The 23,310-nt window shown below is 50.9% G+C and overlaps 1 protein-coding gene across 1 annotated transcript; it reads left to right on the top strand.

Annotated features, from left to right (window-relative positions):
* The first annotated feature begins 1,812 nt into the window (after nt 1-1,812).
* Nucleotides 1,813-16,942, top strand: LOC149332936 (kelch-like protein 6). The gene is made up of 3 exons (XM_089558483.1): nt 1,813-1,890; nt 12,989-13,206; nt 15,197-16,942. Exons 2-3 carry the CDS (start codon nt 12,995-12,997, stop codon nt 15,798-15,800), a joined length of 816 nt encoding a protein of 271 aa, XP_089414609.1. The 5' UTR covers nt 1,813-1,890; nt 12,989-12,994; the 3' UTR covers nt 15,801-16,942.
* The last annotated feature ends 6,368 nt before the right edge of the window (nt 16,943-23,310 follow it).

Below are 23,310 nucleotides of genomic sequence, written 5' to 3'. Positions count from 1 at the left end.
GTCTATAGATTGTTTATAGACTGTCTATAGCATTTGTATTGCATATAGACAGTTCTCTAGGATTTGTCTATAGAGAGTCTATAGACTTTATAAACAGGAGCCTATAGACAGTCTACAGACTAAGAATTTTTTTGAAAGGGCGCCCAGAGAGCAGGAACTAATGACAGCAGAAAAAGACTTTAGGGGTTTGTTTTCGCCCGTTGTAAACAGTGTAGACCACCCATTTTTTAATGAGGGACTCTCAGAATATTGGCTGTTTAAAGGACTATAGCTACCTAATTTTACTGCGTGTTTTCTTCTTTGAAAGGATGCGTTAGATATTAGAATACATAGATAACTGCGTGGTATTCGCGTACAGCTGCTAAATACAGTTTGGAATTGAATTTCTTCTCTCGTGCTGTTTAAGTTTCATCAACCGAACGATGGCTGTGACGTCTAGTTTGTGTTCAGGTCACGTCAACTCAAAAATCCTAATTTTGAAAATTGTGTTAAGCTCTCACTTCTTGTGGTTTGTGGAGATCTAATGTCACAAAGCGACTCAGGCTATGAGGGACGCCGTAGTGAAGGGCTCCGGAAATTTCGACCACCTGGGGTTCTTTAACGTGCACTGACATCGCTCAGTTCACTGGCCTCTAGAATTTCGCCTCCATTTAAATTCGACCACCGCGGCCGGGATCGAACCCGCGTCTTCTGGGTCAGCAGCCGAGCGCCATAAGTTTTAAGTGGAACACCCAGTAGATTTCTTATCGAGGGTGTCGAGATAAAAAGCCAGACCGATGAGGTTGCCTTTTTCCTTGCTCTGTCTTCTCGGCCAATTAACTGCGCCTTGTGTCCACAGTTTCCTCCACTGTGAATGGAAGGCATCCAGTGAATGTATATGGCCGCTGTTGTGATGCAACTATTTCGTTCCCTTCTATTCCATTCTTGTCACCCGTCTCTCTGTTTCACTGGTTCCAGCGACAGCGAGAGCGTTTTGCAATCCGAATTGCAAAAATAATCAGAATTATATGGAGTTAGAATCGTATAATTAAATTAACCTCTATCTTGGATATGAAAGCACCATACACGCATGCCGTAATAAGGCGTGCAGTTAAAGACGGTCGTGGACAACACTCTTCGCGCTCGAAGTGTGCCCGTTAGTCATAAGTGGTCGGCGAAGTTTTTTTTTCTAGCATATAGCTCCTCGTATTTAGGCAGGCACTTCTGGTCCACACCAATCATGTTTACAGAAATATTAGGCGGGGTGCCTGTTAAGAACTGTGTTGGCATGACTCATGGTCCTGCGAGAGTTCCGATGTAGAGCTCGCACCAGACTAATCACCCAGTGACACCTAGTTGCTCTTCTATGTCGTTGGCTTGCAGACGCCTACCTAACAGCTCTCCCAAGATCTATTTCTACAGCTCAACTCTCACTAATTAAGAATATTCCAGCGAAGCACTCGGGCAACGGAGCACGCGCCCATCCTTCTTGTCTGAACAGTGTCTTATCACGGCGCCGCCGTAAGGCGAGGCATCGATTTCGTGATATCACCAACACGTCACTGTTAGACGTCACTCGCTGCTGTTACGTTCAGACATCATTGCGCAAAAGTCGCCTCCTTCCGAGCGTCCCTGCCTGCTCCGCCAACAACATCGTAAAACCAGCAAAACTATGCAAGCGCCGTGTAGCTATCTCTCGCTTTTCCGCATGGCTCAGAGCGGCCACCTAGCGTCCGCTGGGCGCAGTCGAACGAGTCAAAACGTGGCCTCCGAGATCAGATCCGGCAGGCGAACGGCGTGCTACTACGCCGAGGCCGCGGTAGTGATCGGCGTTCTACGTGACGTCTGCAAGCAGACGCGCCGTGGTAACGAGGCCCTCAGCTGGGAGAGGCAGGCCGCGACTTGGTGTGGTAAGTGGCGATGGCTTTTCGCGTCTATCGTTTTTGCGTGCATAGCTAGAGTGCGCATTTCGTGGCAGCTTGAGACCGATCCTCGTTGAGGCGTAACTTTTACGGAGCTTCTAGTGCAGCGAGAAATTCAGCGCGGGGCGCAGCCGCGATTTCATATCAACGATGCCTATGCGACGAACATCTTGGCCATTGTCACGTAGTGGTGAATGCAGCCCGGAGAGTAGGAAGACAGCGAAAATGGCTTCTAAACAAAACTATTTATTTGGGCTGACTACAATGAACTGAATGAGTCGGCGGCGGAGTAGCAACAAACGCCCTCGGCGGTCGTCGAACTGAATGTTCGCCGCGCTCGGCCGTACTGTTTTTAAAGCTGATAGGGAACTTTCAAGATAAACAAAAGTATGCCGCAGGGTCATTTGGCCAGACATTCTTAACAAAAACCTAGCGCGCAGACGGGATGTACCACCGTCCTGTCGTCGTCTTTCTTCGTCCCGTCTTTACGCTACGTTTTTGGTAAGAATTTCGAGATAAAGTTTGGAAAGTTTCTAGAACATTCTGGAACAACGCAGAATCGACTCCGCCTGGATGCGATCAGTAGGGATGAATCTGGGCGCGTCTTGCATCACAAACAAACCGATAAAGCGGCGTGCCGGCAGCTTTGGAGAACGAACAAACACTATAAAGATTCGCGGCACTGCTTTGACGAGTTACGTGCACTGGAGAGGTTGCTTTGCCTGCAATCTTCCGAAAGCGCACGTATTTTGGCACGATGTAGCCAAAATTTGTTGGGCCAAAGCGCCGAAGTTAACCGCGTTCGGAAATTCCAAAAACTGATATGGTTATTACGATGATATTCTATGAGGTGAGCTACGCGCTTTTAACGAGAATAGTTAAAAAGTTAACCGTTCAATATTAGTTAACCAGCCTGCTAGTTAGCACGTCTGCTGTATTCTGATGTACTACACCGCTGACAATGCTATGCGGAAAAAAATTGGCGGGGGCTTAGCTTTGGTTAAGCCTGGTAGGTTGCGAAAGCAGTGGGAAGAGCGCGGCGCGCCGTGCCAAGCGGCCGCCGTTACCCAACAGCCGAGTTAGTATTCTTAAGGAAGGTAACAGCAGCGCAAAAAGACGGGGACACAAGAGACACACAACCAACAGGACTGGAGCTGAACTAACGACTGAAATTTTATTGTAAACGGCAGAGCTTTAAATACCAACAGGCCATCACATGTGATGGTATTTAAAGCTCTGCCGTTTTCAATAAAATTTCAGTCGTTAGTTCAGCGCCAGTCCTGTTGGTTGTGTGTCTCTTGTTTCACATGTGATGGCCTGTTGGTATTTAAAGCTCTGCCGTTTTCAATAAAATTTCAGTCATTAGTTCAGCGCCAGTCCTGTTGGTTGTGTGTCTCTTGTGTCCCCGTCTTTTTGCGCTGCTGTTACCTTCCTTAAGATGAACCACCGACCAGCCCATACAAAAATTTTGACCGAGTTGGTAACCCGTCTCTCGCTCCTGGTATGACGTCCCGCTGTGACGTCACTAGGCATGGTATGACGTCAGGGGTCATTCTAAAGGTCAAACGTGCCAAGTGGCGGCAGCTAAGCGAAAGGCCGTTCTTGGTGTGAAGAAGAAGCTGGGCCCCTTCGCTGGGCGCCGATGAAGAAGAAGCAGTTGTGGGATTGCCATCGCGCAGATCGTGTTGGTCTTGGTCGCCCCGCTCCATCGCCGACCTCGACGCCGTCCCCGACGTCCTTCTTCAACATTGGGAGTAGTATTGCTTTCGCAATAAATCGCTCCTCTATAACTCAAAAAGCACATTTAAAAAAAATTGCGTGATGTGTTAGGTGAAACACCCTGTATACTGGACTCCATCCTCAAGGACAGTCCTAGTGAGGAGCGTATCGTACAGCGCTACTGCAGCACTAACCGTCGGTTATGTGGAACCATCAGCCTACGAGAAGGTTTCATTATACCCACATTGAGCTATTAAGAGAAGGGGAATACAACTAGATTCTGATTAAAATCGTCCTTTGTCGGAACTTGGGCCGTTTCTGAGTCTGAAGTTTGGAAACGCACACCTTGAGAGGTCTCTTTTCACTCATGTAAGCGCAAACTGTGGAGTACCTCTAGAGGCGCATTTTCACTTGGCGGAGACTGATGTAAAATTTCGAGAAGGTTTGATTGCTCGGAAACAAAGTTTTTTATAGGCTTTTTTTTTCTGAAGAACACGACAATGCAGCTCGCGTTTAGTTTGTAACTCAGAAATAAGTAAAGATCTATATCTCTGAACCACAACAAAGATGCTGCAAAGCGCTTCTCAGGAAAAGATGGCGACATATTGCATTTATACTGCAATCGACGCAAAGCACTGCATCACTGGGGCATGTCACTGCTAGGTAGGGAAAGTTTGCTCGCGTTTTTCCAAAGTTGACATTCCTGTGCACGTAACTCAGGATTTTGCACGGGAGCTCAAACCTGTTTCGCAGCTTCGTACGCATATTACCATGCCGGGACCAGTTTATTCTCGAAAACACAGACGAAAGGGGAATCCGAAGTTGCCGACATGCGACGGACGTCAGCGGTTGGTTCTTACTAAGACCTTGCCAACGTGAGGACAACTGCAGGTGCTCGACACAGTCCCGAACAGCTCATTTAGAGTAACTTTTACAGTGCGTAGAAAAAAGTGAGACTGTGCAGATAACTCCGGTGGAAATTTTGCCGGTTTTACTTTCCTTCTTCTTGGCCATGAAAAAAAAAAAACGAAAAATTTTCTTCCATTTTTCAAGGTTCTTTCGGGCATAGAGGAGTCTTTATCACTCGGCGGCGAATCCAAAACTATAGCCGTGTTTCGAGACGTGTGCGTGTCTCGGCATTCTAGCGGAACGTAGCGCGAACGACGGTTATTTTAAGCGTGCGGGCAATTCAGTATCGTTAACAGCGCTGGACCACAGACAAATCACCCCCTCTCCGATTAATGGGCTATTGTATAAATAGCCGCTTCATTCAAGATTTCTACTGGTGCGCTGCATTTTTTATTTACTGGTGCTGTGCAGGGCCGACAAAAATTGCCACGCTAGCTGCTTTAAAAATTGTAATTATTGTATTTTAATTCCAAAGCACTTCTAGCTTACAACCAGCGGTTTCGACGATGTCTCACTAAGCCTCAGCCGAGACTCAGTAAGGTAAAGGCAATGCACCAAGCAAAGCTCAATTTTTGGGATGGCCCTGCAGGGTAAGGATGACAACACATGGTATGGCACATGAGTCATGTCCCAAATATGGTTAGGATACCCGAAATTTGCCCTTGGAATGGCCTTGGCCGAGTTTGACTGCCAGTGAATCTGGGTGTGCTCGGGTAGAAGACAGGATTGATCTGGTCTCAAAATGGAATTTGCACACCTCGAAAAATGGAGTTGGTCTGTCCCAAAAGGTTTGAAAATTCAGTTGAGCCATGTTCGGAACCCACCTGGGACACCCCCAAATGGTCTTGGCCTACCCCGAAATTCGGATGGCCAACCCGTGCAAGCTTGAAAACTGAGTTGACCAACTTCCAGAACCGACCTGGGACACCCCCAGAATGAGTTTGTCCCACCCCCAACGTATGGGTGGCCCACCGTACTTTCGCACAATTCGCGCTTAGCAATGCCAGAGCGCCGGCTTTTTTTTTGTATACTGGGCCTGTGCAGAAATCAATTTAGTCAGTAATACATATTTATTCATTCTGTGGCAAGTGTTTTGCTGTTCTTACTTTTCGCGTTTTCTTGTCACGTTGCCTCATAATTTTTTTCTGTCCAGAGCCGCTGTAGTCACTTGTGCTTCACAGCGTCTGCTGTTACAGGGAAGTTGTGCGCTTACTGCACCGCCCGTAGAAAAGCTTCGCGAAGGCGATGCCTCCTGCGCCGCGGGCATCAGTGTAAGCGCCAAGATTTCAGAATGCTCTCCTTCTGCCTTAAATATCGTTCCTAAGCCGCATTCAAATTTCTTTTGTAGCGAGAGCTACACTACGCCAGCTCTTCGGGCCTTCAGTATGGCACCCCGTGAGCTCCAGGCTGCGCCGTTGGTCACTTGGTTGGTCACGTGGTGCGGAGCAGCTGCTGCTGCTGCCGGCGGCACGGTGCGCCGGTGAAACCGAGCTGCAATAGCTGTGCGCATGCGCGGTGTCGAGTGTGTGTGTGTGTGTGTTGAATAGCGGGGGGGGGGGGGGGAGAGGTGGGAAGAGAGCGGAGGAGAGGACGAGCTGAGCCGCTGAGCTCGGCGGCTCTGAAAGAAGTCAGGGCTCGGCGTTGGAACGAAACCAAGAGGAGGCGGCGAGCCGAGGAGACGGAGGAAGAGCGTGCGATATGCCTTGATAAGCGGTGTAGGTGGTGGTGGTGAAAACTTTTTAATAAACAAAAGGAGAGTTTGCAGACCAAAAATGGCCCTTTACATAGGTGGAGTCCTTAGTCCGGGACCCCGCTGGTCAAGGCCGCTACTCGCGCCCGTTGGACTAGAGCCCCTTGAGACTCCAGCCCCGAGCAGTTGAGCAGGACTGCCTCCCATGCCTCTCGGGAAGGGGAAGGATTGGGGGGAAGGGAAGGATTCTTTTGACAGGCCCAAACCATGTGGAAGGTATCGGATACTTCCCCACAGTGAGGGCAGCGCCCATCAATTTTGGGGTCGAAATTTTTCACTATTGCAGGACACAACAGAGTGTTGATCTGCAAGCGCCTCAGAGTTCGCTCATCAGCTTTACTTAGGCCCATAGCCGGGACCGGGAAAAGCCGATGGCGTTCGCAATAGTCGTCCAGAATTTCTCTGTACCGCAGAAGCGGTTGCACAATCTGCGACGCGGTTCGGAAGGCGCGCCTAGCCGCCGATAGTGAAACCACTCCAGCTCTCGCGTCACTCCATGTTTAATTAGAGCCAATTTTGTTCTCATAAACTATCTCAAGTAGCGTCTCTGTTTACACCAAAGTCTCAAAATAAATCGAACAAAACGTTCATTCAAAATTACGCGACTTTTAGCAGTACCACAGTGCATAGATGTGGCGCGTTATGAAAGACAATCTATCGTCTTCCTATTTAGAAAAATGTATACAATCGAACACGGAATAAAATATTAGTGTTCGAAACACATTACTACGCGTCTGAAAGCGAGTGGCATTCCTAGCAACGGAGCACGTTCTCGATTCATGGCGTTTGATACAAAGTGTCAAAGGTTATTTACGTAAACAGGAGCGTCTGTATGCGCGGGATGTTTGCAGAGCGGGCGATAGCGGCCGTTTCAATGCTCGATACACAGCGCATCGGAATCGCAGCTGCGCGATACGGATCTACGTTGGAGTACCACGATAGTGCTTCAAATGTTGCACAGCGCACCCGATCATGGCGGCAACCCCTGGTCGAAGCCGAGGTAGTCACGACTCACATACATTGCATCTCAGGCTCATTACAGTTCGGCACAGGTGCGCGCGACACAATTTTTTTCAGTAGGACAGTTGTTTTTGATGTTGGAAAACTCACGGAAGTTTTTTTAGGTTTAGGTTCATTCGGAGTTTAACGTCCCAAAGCGGCTCAGGCTACGAGGGACGCCGTAGTGAAGGGCTCCGGAAATTTCGACAACCTGGGGTTATTTAACGCGCATTCACATTCATCGCACAGTGCACGGGCCTGTACCATTTTGCCTCCATCGAAATTCGACCGCCGCGGCCGGCATCGAACACGCGTCTTTCGGGTCAGCAGCCGAGCATAACCACTGAGCCACCGTGGCGGCTCACTCACGGAAGTACGACTTCCAGCATGCAGCTCCGGTGCAGTCTCGATGGAGATTGGACAGAGCACTGAATCGAATCTGGGGGTCGAACCTGCGACCATTTGTTAAGGAGTCGAAATCTTTCCAATACAACTGTAAGAGAGGGTGAAGAATGGGGGTACGCTGTTGCTGCCCGCTCGCGATGTTGCTCGATAAGGTCAGTCACGTTCTCTTCCGCAATGCACAATGAGGGGCGATGCTAAGTAATGGTGGTGGTTATGGTTTATGGGGGTTTAACATCCCAAAGAGCCTCAGGCAATGAGGGTCACCGTAGTGGAGGGCTCCGCAAATTTCGACCACCTGGGGTTCCTTAACGTGCACTGACACCGCACAGTACACGGGCCTCTAAAATTTCGCCTCCATCGAAATTCAGCTGCGGGGAATGGTGGTGGTTATGTGCAGAAACGATTAACCGTATAGTAGGTCTGAAGGCAGTTGCCCCGCCTGTGGCGTTTAATAAGTAGTCAGATTCCCCCACTGCTGCGGTAGAGTTGCGAGGCCAGTGTCCTTCAAAAACTTCAAAACTATTTTTGGCAATGTGTGCCGCTCAGTTCGTAAAGCTAGACAATGCGGAAGACGTTGTCCAATCACACAGCCCCATCTCCCCTCAGGTTGTGCTGGAGTGTATGACAAAAATGTGGGCACACTGAAAGCAAATGACGCAGTTTGCTACCTCAGAACGGCACGATTTGGCCACGTACGTGACTTTGCAGCAAGCGACCAAAGACGGCAATGATAAACTAAGTTCTTTCAGCAATACCGAGTTTCCTAAACTTTCTACCGCGAGTGTAAGTCACACGGAGCGCTACGTGTGTGTACGTGTTCGTTGCCATTCTGCGTTTCCGCGCAGTTTCCACCGATTTCCAATTAGGCGTACAGAGCGCTCTTACGAAATGCAGAACGTCTGCGAGAAATTCTAAGGCAGCCCGTAGTGTCTTCCTTGTCGCTCAAGCGTGCCGTGAAAGAAAGGTTATGAAGAATGAGAGCATGTTTAGCTCAACGCTTTGGGAGCGTGGGAGCGTGGCGGCCGAGGTCGGTTACGTAAAGTTAGTGGCACATTGTCAGCTCGCAACTTACTCTTATTTGTCTTGCAAAGGCCGGCGAAACAACTCTGGCGCTTGCCTTAAAGGGCCACTGCCCAGGGTCCGGACATTTTTGAAAAACAAGCCCACTGCATAGATGAGGCATCGAAGATAACCTCTGCAAAATACTAGAGCCATGCGCGCCCCGAAAAGCTGCGAAAATTCAAATCAAAGCCCGCTCGTTCTTTCCTTCAACAAAAACGGGCCCGGCCCACTACTCTGAACCCCGCTGACGTCATGGGGGACTACTTTCGCTAAAGGCACTCCATTGGTGCATCGTTCTGACTGACGGGAGAAGGTTGGGCGTAGCCTTGGCGTCGCGTCGTCTGCACAACGCTTTCCGCAGCGCCTTCTGTTCTGGCTCATGCCTACAAACCCGCATGAAGGAACAAAAAAAAAAAAAACTGCGGAGGGAGCGTGCGGCGACAGCCTTGAACCCTAGCCATAAAAAGTAAAAAAATAGTAAAACTGAGGGAGTTGGTTCGCCCCCCCCCCCCCCTCCCCCCCCCCCTCCCCCCGCCGTGATCACCTCACGAGACGCTCTGCGTACGCGCTCCCTTCTCAGATTTTTTTCTTCTATGCAAGCCCCCCAAAACAAGGTTTTAATTACTAGTGCAGCAGAGCCTTTCCCTCGCTCGCCCACTTGACCGCTCCGCACTCACACCGCTTATCTTTCGTGCATCTTGCGTACGCCTTGACTCCAATGAATGACATATGCTTTGGAGCGGAGAAAAGACACAAACACTATAGTGCCTAGAATACTTCTAGGCACTATAACAAACACACAGAACACAAACACGCATGGAGAAAAGCAAACGGGCGGTTGCCGGGTCCGCGCTTCGCCGTGTGTTTCGAACACAACCGACTTCCGCCCCTCCGCTCGTGAAATCGTGAAACGGTGGGGAGGCCTAAAAGAAAATGAAAAGGTGGCTCGTTAACTGGGAATGACAAACAGATGTATGAAAGGATGCGCTCGCTAACAAGTCTAGGTGGTCGAGCCGATCGCGCCTCTCGATCGTTCAGTGTGCGGCGAAAGTGCAAAAACCAAGAAAAGAATTCTATTGAAGGCGGGGCCATGCATGACGTCGCCCTGTGACGCACTCCACTGACACCACGCCTCCGGCTTACACCGGAGAAGGAAGGGGTGATTTTGCCTTGCCGAGCCTACTCGACGAGGAGCGGGAGAGAAAAATTTCGAGGAGGGAATGGAAGGAGAGGAGGCTCGCGCAAAGTGAGGTAGAGAGTGTTTGGGACGATGGGGTGGGCAGGGGCCCTTTAATGTTGTTATGACTTGGCTTGCGACCCGCCGTTTGACCAGCCGACGACCGGAAGTCGCACTGAAAAAGTGCCTGCGGTATTTTCTCACGCTTCGCTGGTTGGGGATCAGCATTCCCGGCGAAGGACGCCTGGGGACAGCGACCAACGACGGACGGAACCAAGAGCGCGCCATCAAGGGGCGGCGCCATCAAGCAATTACCCGTTTCCGTCAGGAACTGGCCCCACCGTAAACAGCTCCTCGCCGCCATTGAGGCCCGTGGCGTCGCAAGGACCACATGTGTGTTTTCAGTGACCTGGAGCCGCTTGCACCACTTTTGCTGCACTACAGGAATAAGGAGCGGGCTTGGAATTTTTCCTCTCCCGTTCCCACGGGTTGACTCTGCAACGAGCGACTCTGCTTGCTACAATGCTGTGCAACTTTGATTCGTGCCCATCTTGGGGAAATGTGCCTCTTGTTGGAATGGCCACCGCCTGATGAAGGGGCGGAACCTTAGGTGATTTAAGGAGCGTGTTGAGGGAGAAAGGAAGCACTGGGCCCTGTCAAAAAGGCTCATCCAGTCGCTCGACGCTATGAACTTTTAATTCTCACTCCTTTGCTCTTCTGTCTTCATTATGTAAATAAGTTTCGAAACATTAAACCCGTTTGTTTTCGTTTTCCGAAACTTCGAAGCTTAAGTCTTTCCTCAGCCCGAAGACTCAACATGTTACTAAATGGAGCCTGGGTTCGCAGCCTGTGCTTCACGACAGTGTTCTTTTTTATTTTCATAAATGCTTAGCAGTCAGTCAGTCTTGCGGAGCAGCTAACGGCAGCAGCGCAGGAGGTGCGGCGAGGAGGCGAAGCGCCAGAAGCCGCAGATCACAATAGACAACTTTAGCGCATTGTGTGCCATGTTACCTTTACCGGGGTACCGGGAGCCCACGCTTCGTTAATGCGCATGCGCAGATCACCTTTAGGGCGCCAGATGGCGCCTCTGGCATCGGAACCAATCAGCGCGTGCGTACTGGCGGTAGGCGGGCTCCCTGTATTCAGGCCCAATGGCGATAGTCATGTACTATCGGGGATAAAAGTGGTGTACTCCACGCGACCGGAGCCGGAGTAACGGAAAACTGCGTTTCAACGCCATCTGAAGGCGGCATCTCGGATCCAGACAGCCAATCTGTGACCTTTAATATCAGCAGGCATGTCGCTTGAATCGTTTCAATGTTTCGTACTTTTGCTCGCCAAAATGCCGAGCGGCGCCGCAGCAGTAGCAATCTGGTGGCCCTCTTTTCATTTTGTGTCTTTTTTTCATCGCGCGTTCGAGATACGGCTTGAGAGCCGGCGTGCGCACCGTCATGATGCGATCAAATTCCCGCGCGGGCGTGGCTAACTTGTCGTGGAAGCAGTGCATTTTTGAATCATTGAAACGAGCCAAGCGACATGCCTGCTGATGATAAAGGTCACATATTGGCTATCTGGGTCCGAGATGGCGCCTGTAGATGGCGTTGCAACGCAGTTTTCCATTGCTCCGGCTCCCGCCGCGTGGAGTATACCACTTTTGTTCCCGATAGTACATACGGAACTTGGAGCGCGGGCGCTTCGCCAGCCGCGGAGCACGTGTCGTGTGCACGCTCCTTGCAAGCTTGATGTTAGAAAAAAGCGCTTCAAGACATACGTCACTGTTTACCGGGAACGACAACCTTAAGTAAGGACGCAACTTGAGGTGGTCGTTGACTGGCTAATGCTAATCAAATAAAGGAGCATCGAAATATCCGGCATATCACTTCGGCAACGGCGACAGCCCGGCCTACGACAGCGAAACGGCTGGGCAGCCGCTATGACGCACGAACAAGTTGGATCTTTCGGATATCGAGTACCTGAAGCAAATTGTAGCGTTCCACTTCACCACGGCCAACCATTTGTGAGGTGTGCATGACTGACAGGACAGACGCTTTCTAGTACGAATCAAACCTTTACGGACAACGCGGTTTTCGCCGCGGTCAGTGCGAGTGACAGCGAAAAAATTACCGACGATTACGTTACTTCCTAATGCGAAATTTGAGCGCAGCAAATAAGCTGTTTCACCTTTTCGATAGTGAGTCAACCCCAGCTGCGGAGTTGGTTTCAGGGACAACGCCGCCGATGCCGACACAAACAATATGATACCCTCGCTTCCGTAGCGCTAAGAACCAGGTCTAGCCGTGGGAAGGTGGTCACGTATTCGTCGACGTGCCGGGGCCTACGTGAAATAACCGGCGCGTCGGCTACTGAAGAGCACCCTATCCGCCACACAAGAACAGGGGGGGGGGGGGGGGGACCCTTTCCTCCTCTTTCTGCATGGCGGCGACGGTGTTCTATGCAGTCACGTTATCTTGACTCTCTAGCGGCGTCAGCGGCATCCAGCGGTATCAGTCGGTCGCTGCTAGCGCTGGGGGGATGAAAGGGGGGCGGAGCTGGTTACGAGGCCGACGACAACGCCGACGACAACGCCGACGACGACGCGAAACCCAGGAACGGACGCCAAAGAGCTGCGCTCTAAAACGCGAACATGGGGATTCAATGCCAGCGCTTGTGCCTATTCGGCGCTTAAGATTCCTGTCTCGTTCACGACGGCGCTGTTAATAGTCGCTTCAACTTGTTGCTGGTCTACAAGGCAAGGTTACATTCGCGTGAGTGTAAAAGTTGCAGTTAGAGCTATCAATGTAAAACGCACTTAACATTCGACACAAGCTGGAGAGAAGCAGTCGGCGGCTCAGAAGGCCTCAAATGGCGGCAGTTCATGTAGCACCGCCTGTTGTGCTCAGAGTGAACTGCCGCCAGGTGTAATTGTAGGCAGAGTCGGATCGTTCAGTTTGCTCAATTGAGTGCTGAGAAGGCGCTGTCATGGTGAACGCAGCACACACGTATCTCCCCGGGAGACTACTCCTTGTCTGTCCTAATGTTGTTACTCCGTGCTTTCAATGCTTGCAGATCAACATGGAGGGGTTTCTGAGCCGTGACGTGTTGACGGACGTGGTGTTTGAGCTGCGCACCGAGCACGACTCGACACCGAGGACCATCAGGGCTCACAGGCAGATCCTAGCCATGAGGAATGTGAAGTTTTATGAACTGCTGTTCTTACGCTATCCGGGGCAGACGCAGGTCCTCGTGGAAGGCTTGCACCCCGACGGTTTCTACGGACTGCTGAGGTGAGCCGCCGACCCGATCATGAATAGTTTGCCTCGGGCTAGACAAACACCACAAGCGCAGAGCAGTGTCAAATTTACAAACAGGCTGGTATTTGTGCGTGGCTCTAAAAATTTATGGCCGAACAGAAATGTATTGGCATACAGACCTCGCCTGCAACGCTGCAATCACTGTGCTTCACTGCAGCTGTACGAGTCTAAACATTTTATAACGAGAATGGAAACAATCCGCTGCCCTTTTTGGTATCCTGGGGGTGATTCGTGCAACCAGGCACACAGCAAGGATTTTTTGCCCAAGGGAGAGGGGGTTTAACCACCGATGCAGAGCTTGGCCACCAGGACAGCAGCAGTTCTACTCAAATGACAGCGCTCACCTTTCACACTTTAGGGAAGTAGCTTTTTACTTCCAGATATGTTTCTTTTCGCTTCCTGGCCCTTTTACTGTGACTTGTCCTGCCTTTGCCCGTAGTAGCGGCTTAAGGTGCAAGGCGGGTTTCCCGTGTGAAGTGAAGACGATGGAGTTGTACGACGGTTGATCCGAAGGCAGCGAATTTGTACAATTTAACTTTGAGAGTGAAAGAATGAGAAGAATTAGTTGATGGGTCGAAGAGGAAGAGCGGAATAAATGCTCGCTCAGAGTTAAATACCCGCCACTGGCATCTCCGCGCGGTTTTATCCAATCAGGAAGAGTTCTTGTTTGACGCTGTTCTACGTCGTCTTTTCCCGGTGCTGATGAGTGCACTGTACGATGAATGTCCGCGCAGACGGTCAGCGGGATGTGGCAAGTGTTACGTCAGCGCTGGGTCCCGGAAGGAACGCGAGACTGTAGTCTTAAATTATCCAACTTCCACTTGCTGCTTGGTGGATTTTCATTTTTGTTTGTGGCACCAATTTTTGAAAGCAGCCGGGTAACTTTGAGTGATGTGTTTTTTTCGCGCGCGGATGATTTACCATTGGCAGGTAATCTCTGCACCGACAGAAGAGGAGCCGATAGCCAAGAGATCGGCACGTCTTTAAAGAAAACCTAGTGGGGAGCGCACTGTGAACTCGGACTGTGGGGCCGCTAGGGAGTGGCCACCACTCTTTGGAAGGAACCACGCCGCCACTGCCAGGAAATTCATTGTTTCGCGGCAGCAGTACCACAGACGTGGATTAACTTCGCACACGTGATCGCCGTCTCAGGCCTTCAGCAAGGGGTAGGTGGGAATCATAGAAGTAAGCATTGTCGGAAAACTTCTGGCACCGTACCAAAGACGAGCGCGCCGCAACACTTACACGGTTGTCAATCACTTCTAAACCTTCCCAGCAAACCAAAAACCTCTCAGAGACGTCTAGCTAGACGTCTCTGCGAGGTTATTGGTTTGCTGGGTTAGTCATACTGTAACGGCGGCCTTTTTTTCAGCAGCGAATAGCTGTCGAGTGTAATGACTCCCATGGTGGCGCCTGAGGAATGTCTGCAAGGTCAGCGCGGGGTAGGGAAGCAGGGGACCTTGATTTCATAGGACCCGCTTCCGTCCGTCTCCTGGCAGCCATAGTGGCCTTTCCCACGCCGTGACATTGGTGCGAGGCGGTATTTTGCTCGTAGAGTATTCACGGCCAGTTTTAGACTATTCCTTCAGCTTCCTAGATGCAGGGTCACGTTCTAACTGAAATCTGCGTGATAATCTGGTTCCCGGAAACGCAAGTCGATAGGCTGATGCAGCGGAAGAAGTTGTCATGCGAAAATTACAGTCACAGCATACGTGGACACTTAATGGCGATTACGTGAAGCTCCCGTCAATCCTATGAAACGATGTGTCAAACTTTTCTTCTTGTATTGCGCAGCAGTATAAAAATCTAAATACAGTCTCGGCTCATTTAGGTTTTTAAAACATTAGACACGGTGCATAGCCTTGCGTCATGGGTCAAGCGAAAACACATTCACAAACCTATTAACTGTTTTCTGTTCATTATCAAGTGCATGTTTTAAGCGCCGTCTCTCCAATCCGCGCAGGTACCTCTACTCCGGCGTGTTAAACAGCAACAGCTTTGAGGAGGTCATGCTCACCCGCGAAGCGGCAAAGCGGTTCGAGGCCCAGGACCTTGTGAACGCCTGCTCCAAGTACATCGAGGCGCACCTGACCCCAGACAGAGTCTGTCCGCTCCTGGACTGCCTGAACACCAGGGACGTCGGTCTCGTCGACAAGGCGGCCATCGCGATGCTCAAGAACAACGGCGCCTCAGTGCTGCAGTCGGCCACGTTCCTCGACTCTAGTGACACCACCGTGCACTTCGTCCTAGACGTGGTGGCCAGCGTGTCCGAGAAGCTCGTGGCCGACTCTTTGCGACGATGGGCGGAGGAGAGGCGCGTAAGGGCTCTGTTCGATGGAATCCCGATGCAGCTGGAGACGGCCATAAGACCGTTCTTACCCCAACTGCGTCTCCTGGCACTTACTCCGGATGAATACGTCAGGGGACCCGGTTCATGGGACGTACTTAAGGCCAGCGAGCATAACGCCATCCTCCAGAACCTCGTCTGGGCTAACTCTGTGCCTCTTCCGAGTTGGGTGAACCGCAACTATAATCCTCGAAGCCGGTTAGAACGTAACTACAGGTAGAATTTGGATGGACCGGTGGAGCATGCTCCCGGACAGCGATGGTCGCGTCATCCTTACGAACATTGTCGATGCCTATTCCTTGCGTCTGTTAGACAATAACTACAGCGCTCGAAACCCATTCCAAGGAGCGTCACTGCCGGTAGGACTTGGGTGAGCCATGAACGCAAACTTACAGTGCCTTTGTGTCCGATTTGGGTGAACCGCAACTGCAATCCTCGAAGCCGGTTAGAGCGTAACTACAGGTAGAATGTGGATGGACCGGTGGAACATGCTCCCGGACAGCGATGGTCGCATCATCCTTACAAACCTTGTCGATGCCTATTCCTTGCATCTTACACGTTGGTTAGACAATAACTACAGCGCTCGAAACCCATTCCAAGGAGCGTCACTGCCGGTAGGACTTGGGTGAGCCATGAGCACAAACTTGCAGTGCCTTTGTGTCCGATTTGGGTGAACCGCAACTGCAATCCTCGAAGCCGGTCAGAGCGTAACTACAGGTAGAATGTGGATGGACCGGTGGAACATGTTCACGGACAGCGAGGGTCGCGTCATCCTTACGAACCTTGTCGATGCCTATTCCTTGCATCTTACACGTTGGTTAGACAATAACTACAGCGCTCGAAACCCATTCCAAGGAGCGTCACTGTCGGTAGGACTTGGGCGAGCCATGAACGCAAACTTGCAGTGCCTTTGTGCATGTTTGTATTTGTATTTGGCGCCAAGCATCTTCTGTGCTTAGCGTTTTGTGCGGTGAAGAGTAACTGCTGCGGTTAAGAAGCAGGGTTTCTAGTCGTTCGCTGTATGTGGACGGAAGGAGTGTGAAGGGAGGATGGGAAGGACCCGCTCAGTTAATTAGCGCTCCACCTAGGTTATGAGTCGCCTCGTTACCCTCTAACCCGGCATGACCCGGTGCCCAAGAAATTCTGTACAGTAAAATTTTTATCAGTATTAGCAGCGATGTCATGAATATTCTTTATCTTACGCTCTGGCAAAGTCGTCGGTTGTTTCTAGGAACGACCATGGAAAGTTTCTGCCATTCAAACTTTGTAGCATATTAATTGCATGCATAATGTTCTACCAAAACAAGATTTACTTTAGTGTAATGTTTCGGTGCTACCTGCAAAATAGAATTTGCTTACTTGCCCCTTGCATGTTTTATTTTCTTAGTTGCTGCGCTTTAAGGAAGACTTAATGCTGAGGTAAAAAAAACACAGTTTGTATGATTGCTCGCACTATTAACCGTTTTATGCCGAACAATACTGGACGAGAGCATTTTTCAACGGCAAAGTTTATGAACACATTTTTTTTATATACGGTAATACTTCATTATAACCATCATTAATCCGAATCTCCAGTGAACAGGCTTGCATTTTTTTATTACTATTAATGTTTTCGCTGTCGTCAAAAACGTTCCTCACTGGTTTTCTATGGCAGTCGGTCACAGGTATCGCTCGTCAGCCGGCTGCCTGGCGCAAGCCATTGAGGCACAGGGGCCGCTTCACGCTTCCCTGTGGCCTAAAAGCGAGCGTTGGACAACATTTATTTGTTAAGGTCGGTCAGCTCGTGCGAGGTGCTCGTGTGTCGATGCGTCGGTCGTCGGGAAGGAACTCAAAGGGTTGAGGATTTAAAACAAGTCTTTACTGACAGGCAGGGAAACACAAAAAAGGTAAAAACGAACAGAGGAGTAGCAAAAACTATACAGAACACGATACGCGACAAGCAGGAGACGGACAATACAAAAATACACTTATCCAACTGTAGCGAACAACAATAAGGCGTACAGTGCATTAAAGGTAAGAATATACAAAACGTTACAGAGGTAGGAAAAGGAAGAAGTCCGGCGGACAATTCACATACGGGGGCCGAGGCGATGTCCCCGGTTCGGGTGGCTGTCGATGCGGCGATGGCTCGAAGGCGGCGGGCCTTGCGCGATGGAACGCGTACCACGGCGCAGTAATTCGGCCCTCTATGCCCGCAGACACACCACCCAACCTCTTTAGCTGCCTGTCTCCTCCCGACTGTCCTCAGCTCCCTGCGATCCGGACAGGCCGGCAGAAAGCACAATTTCTCCCTTCCCCTCATCATTGGGACGCTTTTCTCAACGTAGGGAGAGACCCCTCTCAGCAGCGGTGCGTGTAGGACGCGCTTCCTGGTCACCCCCGACCACCACGACCTTCGATGAGACCTTCGAACGAGCCTCCCGGAGCGTCGTGGGACGTCCCGCGTCCGGCCGCCCGGGACTCCTCAGCTTCTGTTGCGAGCGGGTCTTCACCGTCGACGTGGCCTTCTCCTGCCTAGGCCTACTCCGACCGCCCTACTCCGCCTGGTTTCCGTGGGCTGCTTGCCTCGCCCCGCACATCCCGGAATCGTTGGTTCAAGGCACAACTTATCCGTAGGAGCACCCCTGGAGCAATGTGCTTTCGCTCAGCATAACCCGTCCGGCAACCACGCCCAAGTTTTTGCCGGGAATGACTTCGGACGCGCCTGTCGCTGGTCCCAGCGGCATGCAGCCCCCCCCCCTCCACCATATGAAGATGCCGATTCGGATATGGACCTTCAACACTATACTGCCCATAGCGACCTGGGGGCTCTCTCATCTCGCGGCTCTTCGCCTGAAACCTCCCATCAGGACGGCTGGAATAAAGCGTTGAGAAAATACAAGACAAGCAAGCTCTGAAAAGCCGCCAAAATTTTTGACAGCCCTTTGGACGGAAGCAGTGCCTAGTCGCATATCCCGATGACTGGCCACGTCCCCGCAACCAGCCTCAAGAGCCGCGGTTCCCGTGCCAGTCTCCCACCTCTACCCAAAACCGGTTTTAAAATCGTCATCCGACCTCATCGAGGCCTCGCCGTCAATTTCACCAACCTCAAAATTTCCAAGGGCATCTGCAACGCCTGCCAACACCCACAGCAAGTCAACGGCAAGTACATCATGCGACCTCGCCCTGGCTCTAACATACTGATCGCTAGCACGCCGCATCCCGATGTTGCGAACGAGATTAGGCAAATTGTCGGCCTCACACTAGGCGACCGCATCTACGCGGTCAACGCATACGTGCCGTACAGAGAAAAAGAACGGAGGGGAGTCATACACGTCATCCCCGACAGCCACACTCCCGAAGCAATCAAAGCCGTCATTCGCATCCGCACGCACGGCGTTACGTTACTGAACACCAGAAGAATGGGCAAGACATCTTCGATGCTGCTCACCTTAGAAGGCCCATCACCCCCAAATGTGTCTACTACGAAGGAGCAGAGATCCGGTGCCTCCCCTACCGCGCTGCGGGACAGTTCTGCTACGTGTGTATGCAGCCGGGTCACCGCTCCGACGTCTGTCCAAACCCAAAGACCGTAGCCTGCAGGCAGTGCAGGGAAAAGAACCAACTCGACGGTCATCGATACCAGCCACAGAGCGCTTTGTGCGATGGAGCGCACACGACTGGCAGCTGGACTGCCCAAACCGGCTAAAACCGCTCAAGCCTACGCTTGCCTCGGTCTCCTTTACCGAACAGCAACGCCGCTCCCGTAAGGACAGCCCACCACAATCCCGCTCCCGGAGATGGTTCAATAGAAAGGACGAGTCGTCCAGCCGTAGCAGCAGCCGTAGCGGAAGCCGGTCCAAGTAGGCCTCCGCCACCCGATCCACCGTCAACGCTCCCCAGCATCCCCAGTCCAAGGGGAAACCAGGCCAGAGACATACCAAGTCCAGCAACAAACAGGTGACCTGGGCAGAACTTGTCAAGGGCTCCTCTGTTCCTCAGAATGCTCCCACACCATCAAAATGCGCTGAATGCGACACACTGGCGCGCACAGTAGCCAAATTTCAGAGCCAAATGATAGAATTGACTCGAAAAATCACCCCTCCTATACCACCCCCAAGAAACATGGCGAAACCACCACCTGAAACCCCACCGCCGACGTCCTCCCAACCCACTCCAACACCTGTAACGCCAAAGGTAAAAACTTGCGCAAACAGTAGAAGAAGAAGGAGACGGTACAACAGGACAGAGCGCAAACTTCCAACTGGTTTATTTAGGAAACTGTACCTACATATATAGACAGGTGAAATCATATCAGAGTGATCAAGCGTAAACACGTGTGCACACAACCAGCGAAGATCCACTACCAAGCAGGGCAAAACTAATAAAATCTCATCATGTTATCACTGAGGCCAAAAGAAGCTAGCTGTAAGAAGGCTGAATGAAGTATGCAGGGTAATACCAGTATGCAGGGTAGATTTTATTAGTTTTGCCCTGCTTGGTAGTGGATCTTCGCTGGTTGTGTGCACACGTGTTTACGCTTGATCACTCTGATATGATTTCACCTGTCTATATATGTAGGTACAGTTTCCTAAATAAACCAGTTGGAAGTTTGCGCTCTGTCCTGTTGTACCGTCTCCTTCTTCTTCTACTGTTTGCGCAAGTTTTTACCTTTGGAAATTATGAACCAACTCGCCCAGAAGAAAGTACTTATTGACCTGTAACGCCTACACCCCCCACCGCCCTCCCCCCAGACCGAGGCTACGGCCTCCCCTAAATTCATCAGCCAATTTCTCTGACATACTTCCAGAGGCAAATCAGCTAGCTGTTTCGCATCAGCTTATCGCACTCGGGAACTTTAATGCCCTCCACAGTGAATGGGGCTACAAAACCAACTCGCCGCGTGGTCTGAGTGTGGTACGAGCCCGGGATGCCCTGGGCCTGGAAATACTTACTGATCTTTGTACCCAACCCGCGAAGGAAACAGCGTCACGCGCGATTCATGCCCTGACCTTATAATCGTGAAGAACATTCCTAACGCTACGTGGACGAATTTCGTAGAGAGCTGAGGAAGCGATCACTACATCGTCAGCACGTCTATCGCCTCCGCAAACGTTCGCCGCACTCTGGGAACAGCCAGAATCATGGACTAGACTAAATACCGTGCACAGCCGATCTCCGAAAACCCCATTCAATCAATCAGCGAATGGAGTGAATAGATTTGGAAAGCACACAAGGAGGCCACCACCAAAGTACAATGCACACCCGATAATCCGGCGGTCAATCGTCACCTTCTCAAGACGTGGCAGACCCGACGGATTCTGGTTCGAAGATTGAAACGCCAACGTCTCAATCGTCCCCTGAGACTCCGCATAGCACAGGTCACGGCAGAAGCACAGAACTATGCACAACTCCTCTCTCAACATAATTGGCAGGAATTTTACGAGTCACTACGCGGCACGCTGGGCACCTACCCGCACCTGGGCGATCCTCCGCAGCCTCGTCGATCAGCAAACATCGCGGTCTGTCACTAACCGTACACTCAAGAAGATCGCCCATCTATACCCCGGAGACAACGCAGCCCTCCTCACCGCCCTCAGAACCAAATACATCGGCACCACCCATCCCCCCAGTACGATCTCGTACACGGGAGCCCCAAATGAGAGGCTGGACGCCCCCATCACCACTGCCGAGGTTTACGCCGCGGCTCGATCTGCCACACGCAACCCGGCAGCTGGCGCAGACAAGATCACCAATGGGATGATTCGAAACGTGAGCAAGTCGCAGATCGAGGTCCTCACTACCTACATAAACGACACCCTGTGGGAAGCGGAAGAACGGCCTGCAGAGTGGAAACACTCCAAAATAATTAATATACCCAAACCAGGCAAACCACTAAGCCTGGAAGCCTTACGACCCATCTCCCTCACTTCATGCCTGGGAAAACTATACGAGCGGGCAAACTATACGATATATATCGGCTTCAAGAAGGTCTCTCTAAACAAGGCGCTTTCCTCCTTCTCAAGGAAGTACTAAGCAACGTCCCGAGAGGCGGCGCGCACCTTATTATGGCACTTGATCTGAAAGGCGCTTTTGACAACGTTTCTTATGACGCCATCTTGAATGAGCTCAACGCCCTCGATTGCGGACCCAAGACCTTCAACTACATCAAAAACTTTCTCAGCAACCGCACGGCCACAATTGGCATGGGCGATGTCCGCTCTGACACAGAGCAGACACCCAACAGAGGCACTCCCCAAGGCTCTATCATCTCTTCAATATAGCTATGATCAGCATGGCAAGAGCACTCGAGGCTATCGAAGGCATCGACTATATATCTACGCCGATGATATACCCATCTGGTCCACCCGGGGTTCTCTTGCCGACAAAGAAAACACCTTACAAGAGGCAGTCACCTGCGTAGAAAGAGAAGCAGCAAATTGGGGTCTCCGCTGCGCACCCGACAAGTCCTAAATTATCCGCATTCAGGGCTATGCCTACAAATATCCAGGTGACACCGAGGTTTACTTCGAAGGCACGAGAATAAAGGAAGTCCCTCTCATCCTCATCCTGGGCCTCTGGCTTCAGAACGACAGGAAAGTCAACCACACGCTACAGCGTCTCCTGACTACTGCCCTCCAGATCTCCCGCATGATCCGGCGCATCACCCACAACCGAAAAGGCATGAGAGAGGAGGATACGATCCGACTGATACAGGCTCTAGTCATGAGCTGCCTGTCATACGGTCTCCCATTCCTACCACTTCTGGGAAATGAACGAGACAAGGCGGACGCCATCATCCGTACCGCCTACAAACAATACAATACAATACAATACAATACAATACAATACAATACAATACAATACAATACATCTTTATTTTCCAGAAAACAACTGGATGGTCTCTTGGGCTAAAAGCTACACAAAAGCTTGACGAGGCCCAAGAGACCATTACAAGGCAGCAGCGTAAAGAATAGAAACATAATAGATGAATAGTACATAAGTAGACAGTAATAGGGAAATAATAAAACAGTTACTGTGACAAGTAATAATGATGTCAATCACATAAAGCAACCAGTAATGAACTGAAACCAAAATAAAACAACTGAAAAGCACATACGCGGAAACAACAAACAAAAATTAATGGATCACAACTGCACAAAATAGGAATGTAATTGTTTTTTGTTCAAGCCCACTGTGTGTCCATATTTGTTTAGTATTGTAGGGAGGTTATGGGTAAGTGACTGATATTTATAAAATATCAGTCACTATAAAATATCAGTCATTATAAAATAAACATGCATTAAGCATCCCGATGTACACGGCTAGCTGCCACCTCGAGGACCTAGGACTGAGCAACACCACTGATGAGATTCGAGAAGCCGTCCTTGCTTCGCAAAACGAACGCCTCCTCACCACCAAAGCTGGACGCGCAATCTTAGAAAGAGTGGGCTCCCCGGCTGACATACGCGCCGTCCAGAACTACCAAGACCTACCCTCAACTCTCCGAACTCGCGTGTATGTAGCCCCACTCCCGAAAAACATGCACTCGGACCCTAAAAAGGGGCGACGAAACGCGCGAGTGGACCACCTGCGCCGTACACAACGACAGGCACGAAATGCTGTATACGTCGACGCAGCCATGTACCCCAATTCTACTACAGAACGCGGTAGCGGTCGTCTTGGGCACCAATTTCAAGGAAATCGCCAGCGACCCCTACAAAACTGCTTTCCCACAGTAGCAGAAACTG

The sequence above is a fragment of the Amblyomma mixtum genome, chromosome 8 (genome assembly GCF_055824585.1).
Source record: "Amblyomma mixtum isolate Tamu chromosome 8, ASM5582458v1, whole genome shotgun sequence".
Lineage (NCBI taxonomy): Eukaryota > Metazoa > Arthropoda > Arachnida > Ixodida > Ixodidae > Amblyomma > Amblyomma mixtum.
This window is presented reverse-complemented; position numbering and strand designations above follow the sequence as displayed.

Excerpts from the sequence above, each read along its gene's own strand:
- LOC149332936 (XM_089558483.1), top strand. The coding sequence starts at position 12,995 with ATGGAGGGGTTTCTGAGCCGTGACGTGTTGACGGACGTGGTGTTTGAG. Across the intron at positions 13,207-15,196 it reads GGTTTCTACGGACTGCTGAG|GTACCTCTACTCCGGCGTGT; the intron begins GTGAGCCGCCGA and ends CAATCCGCGCAG.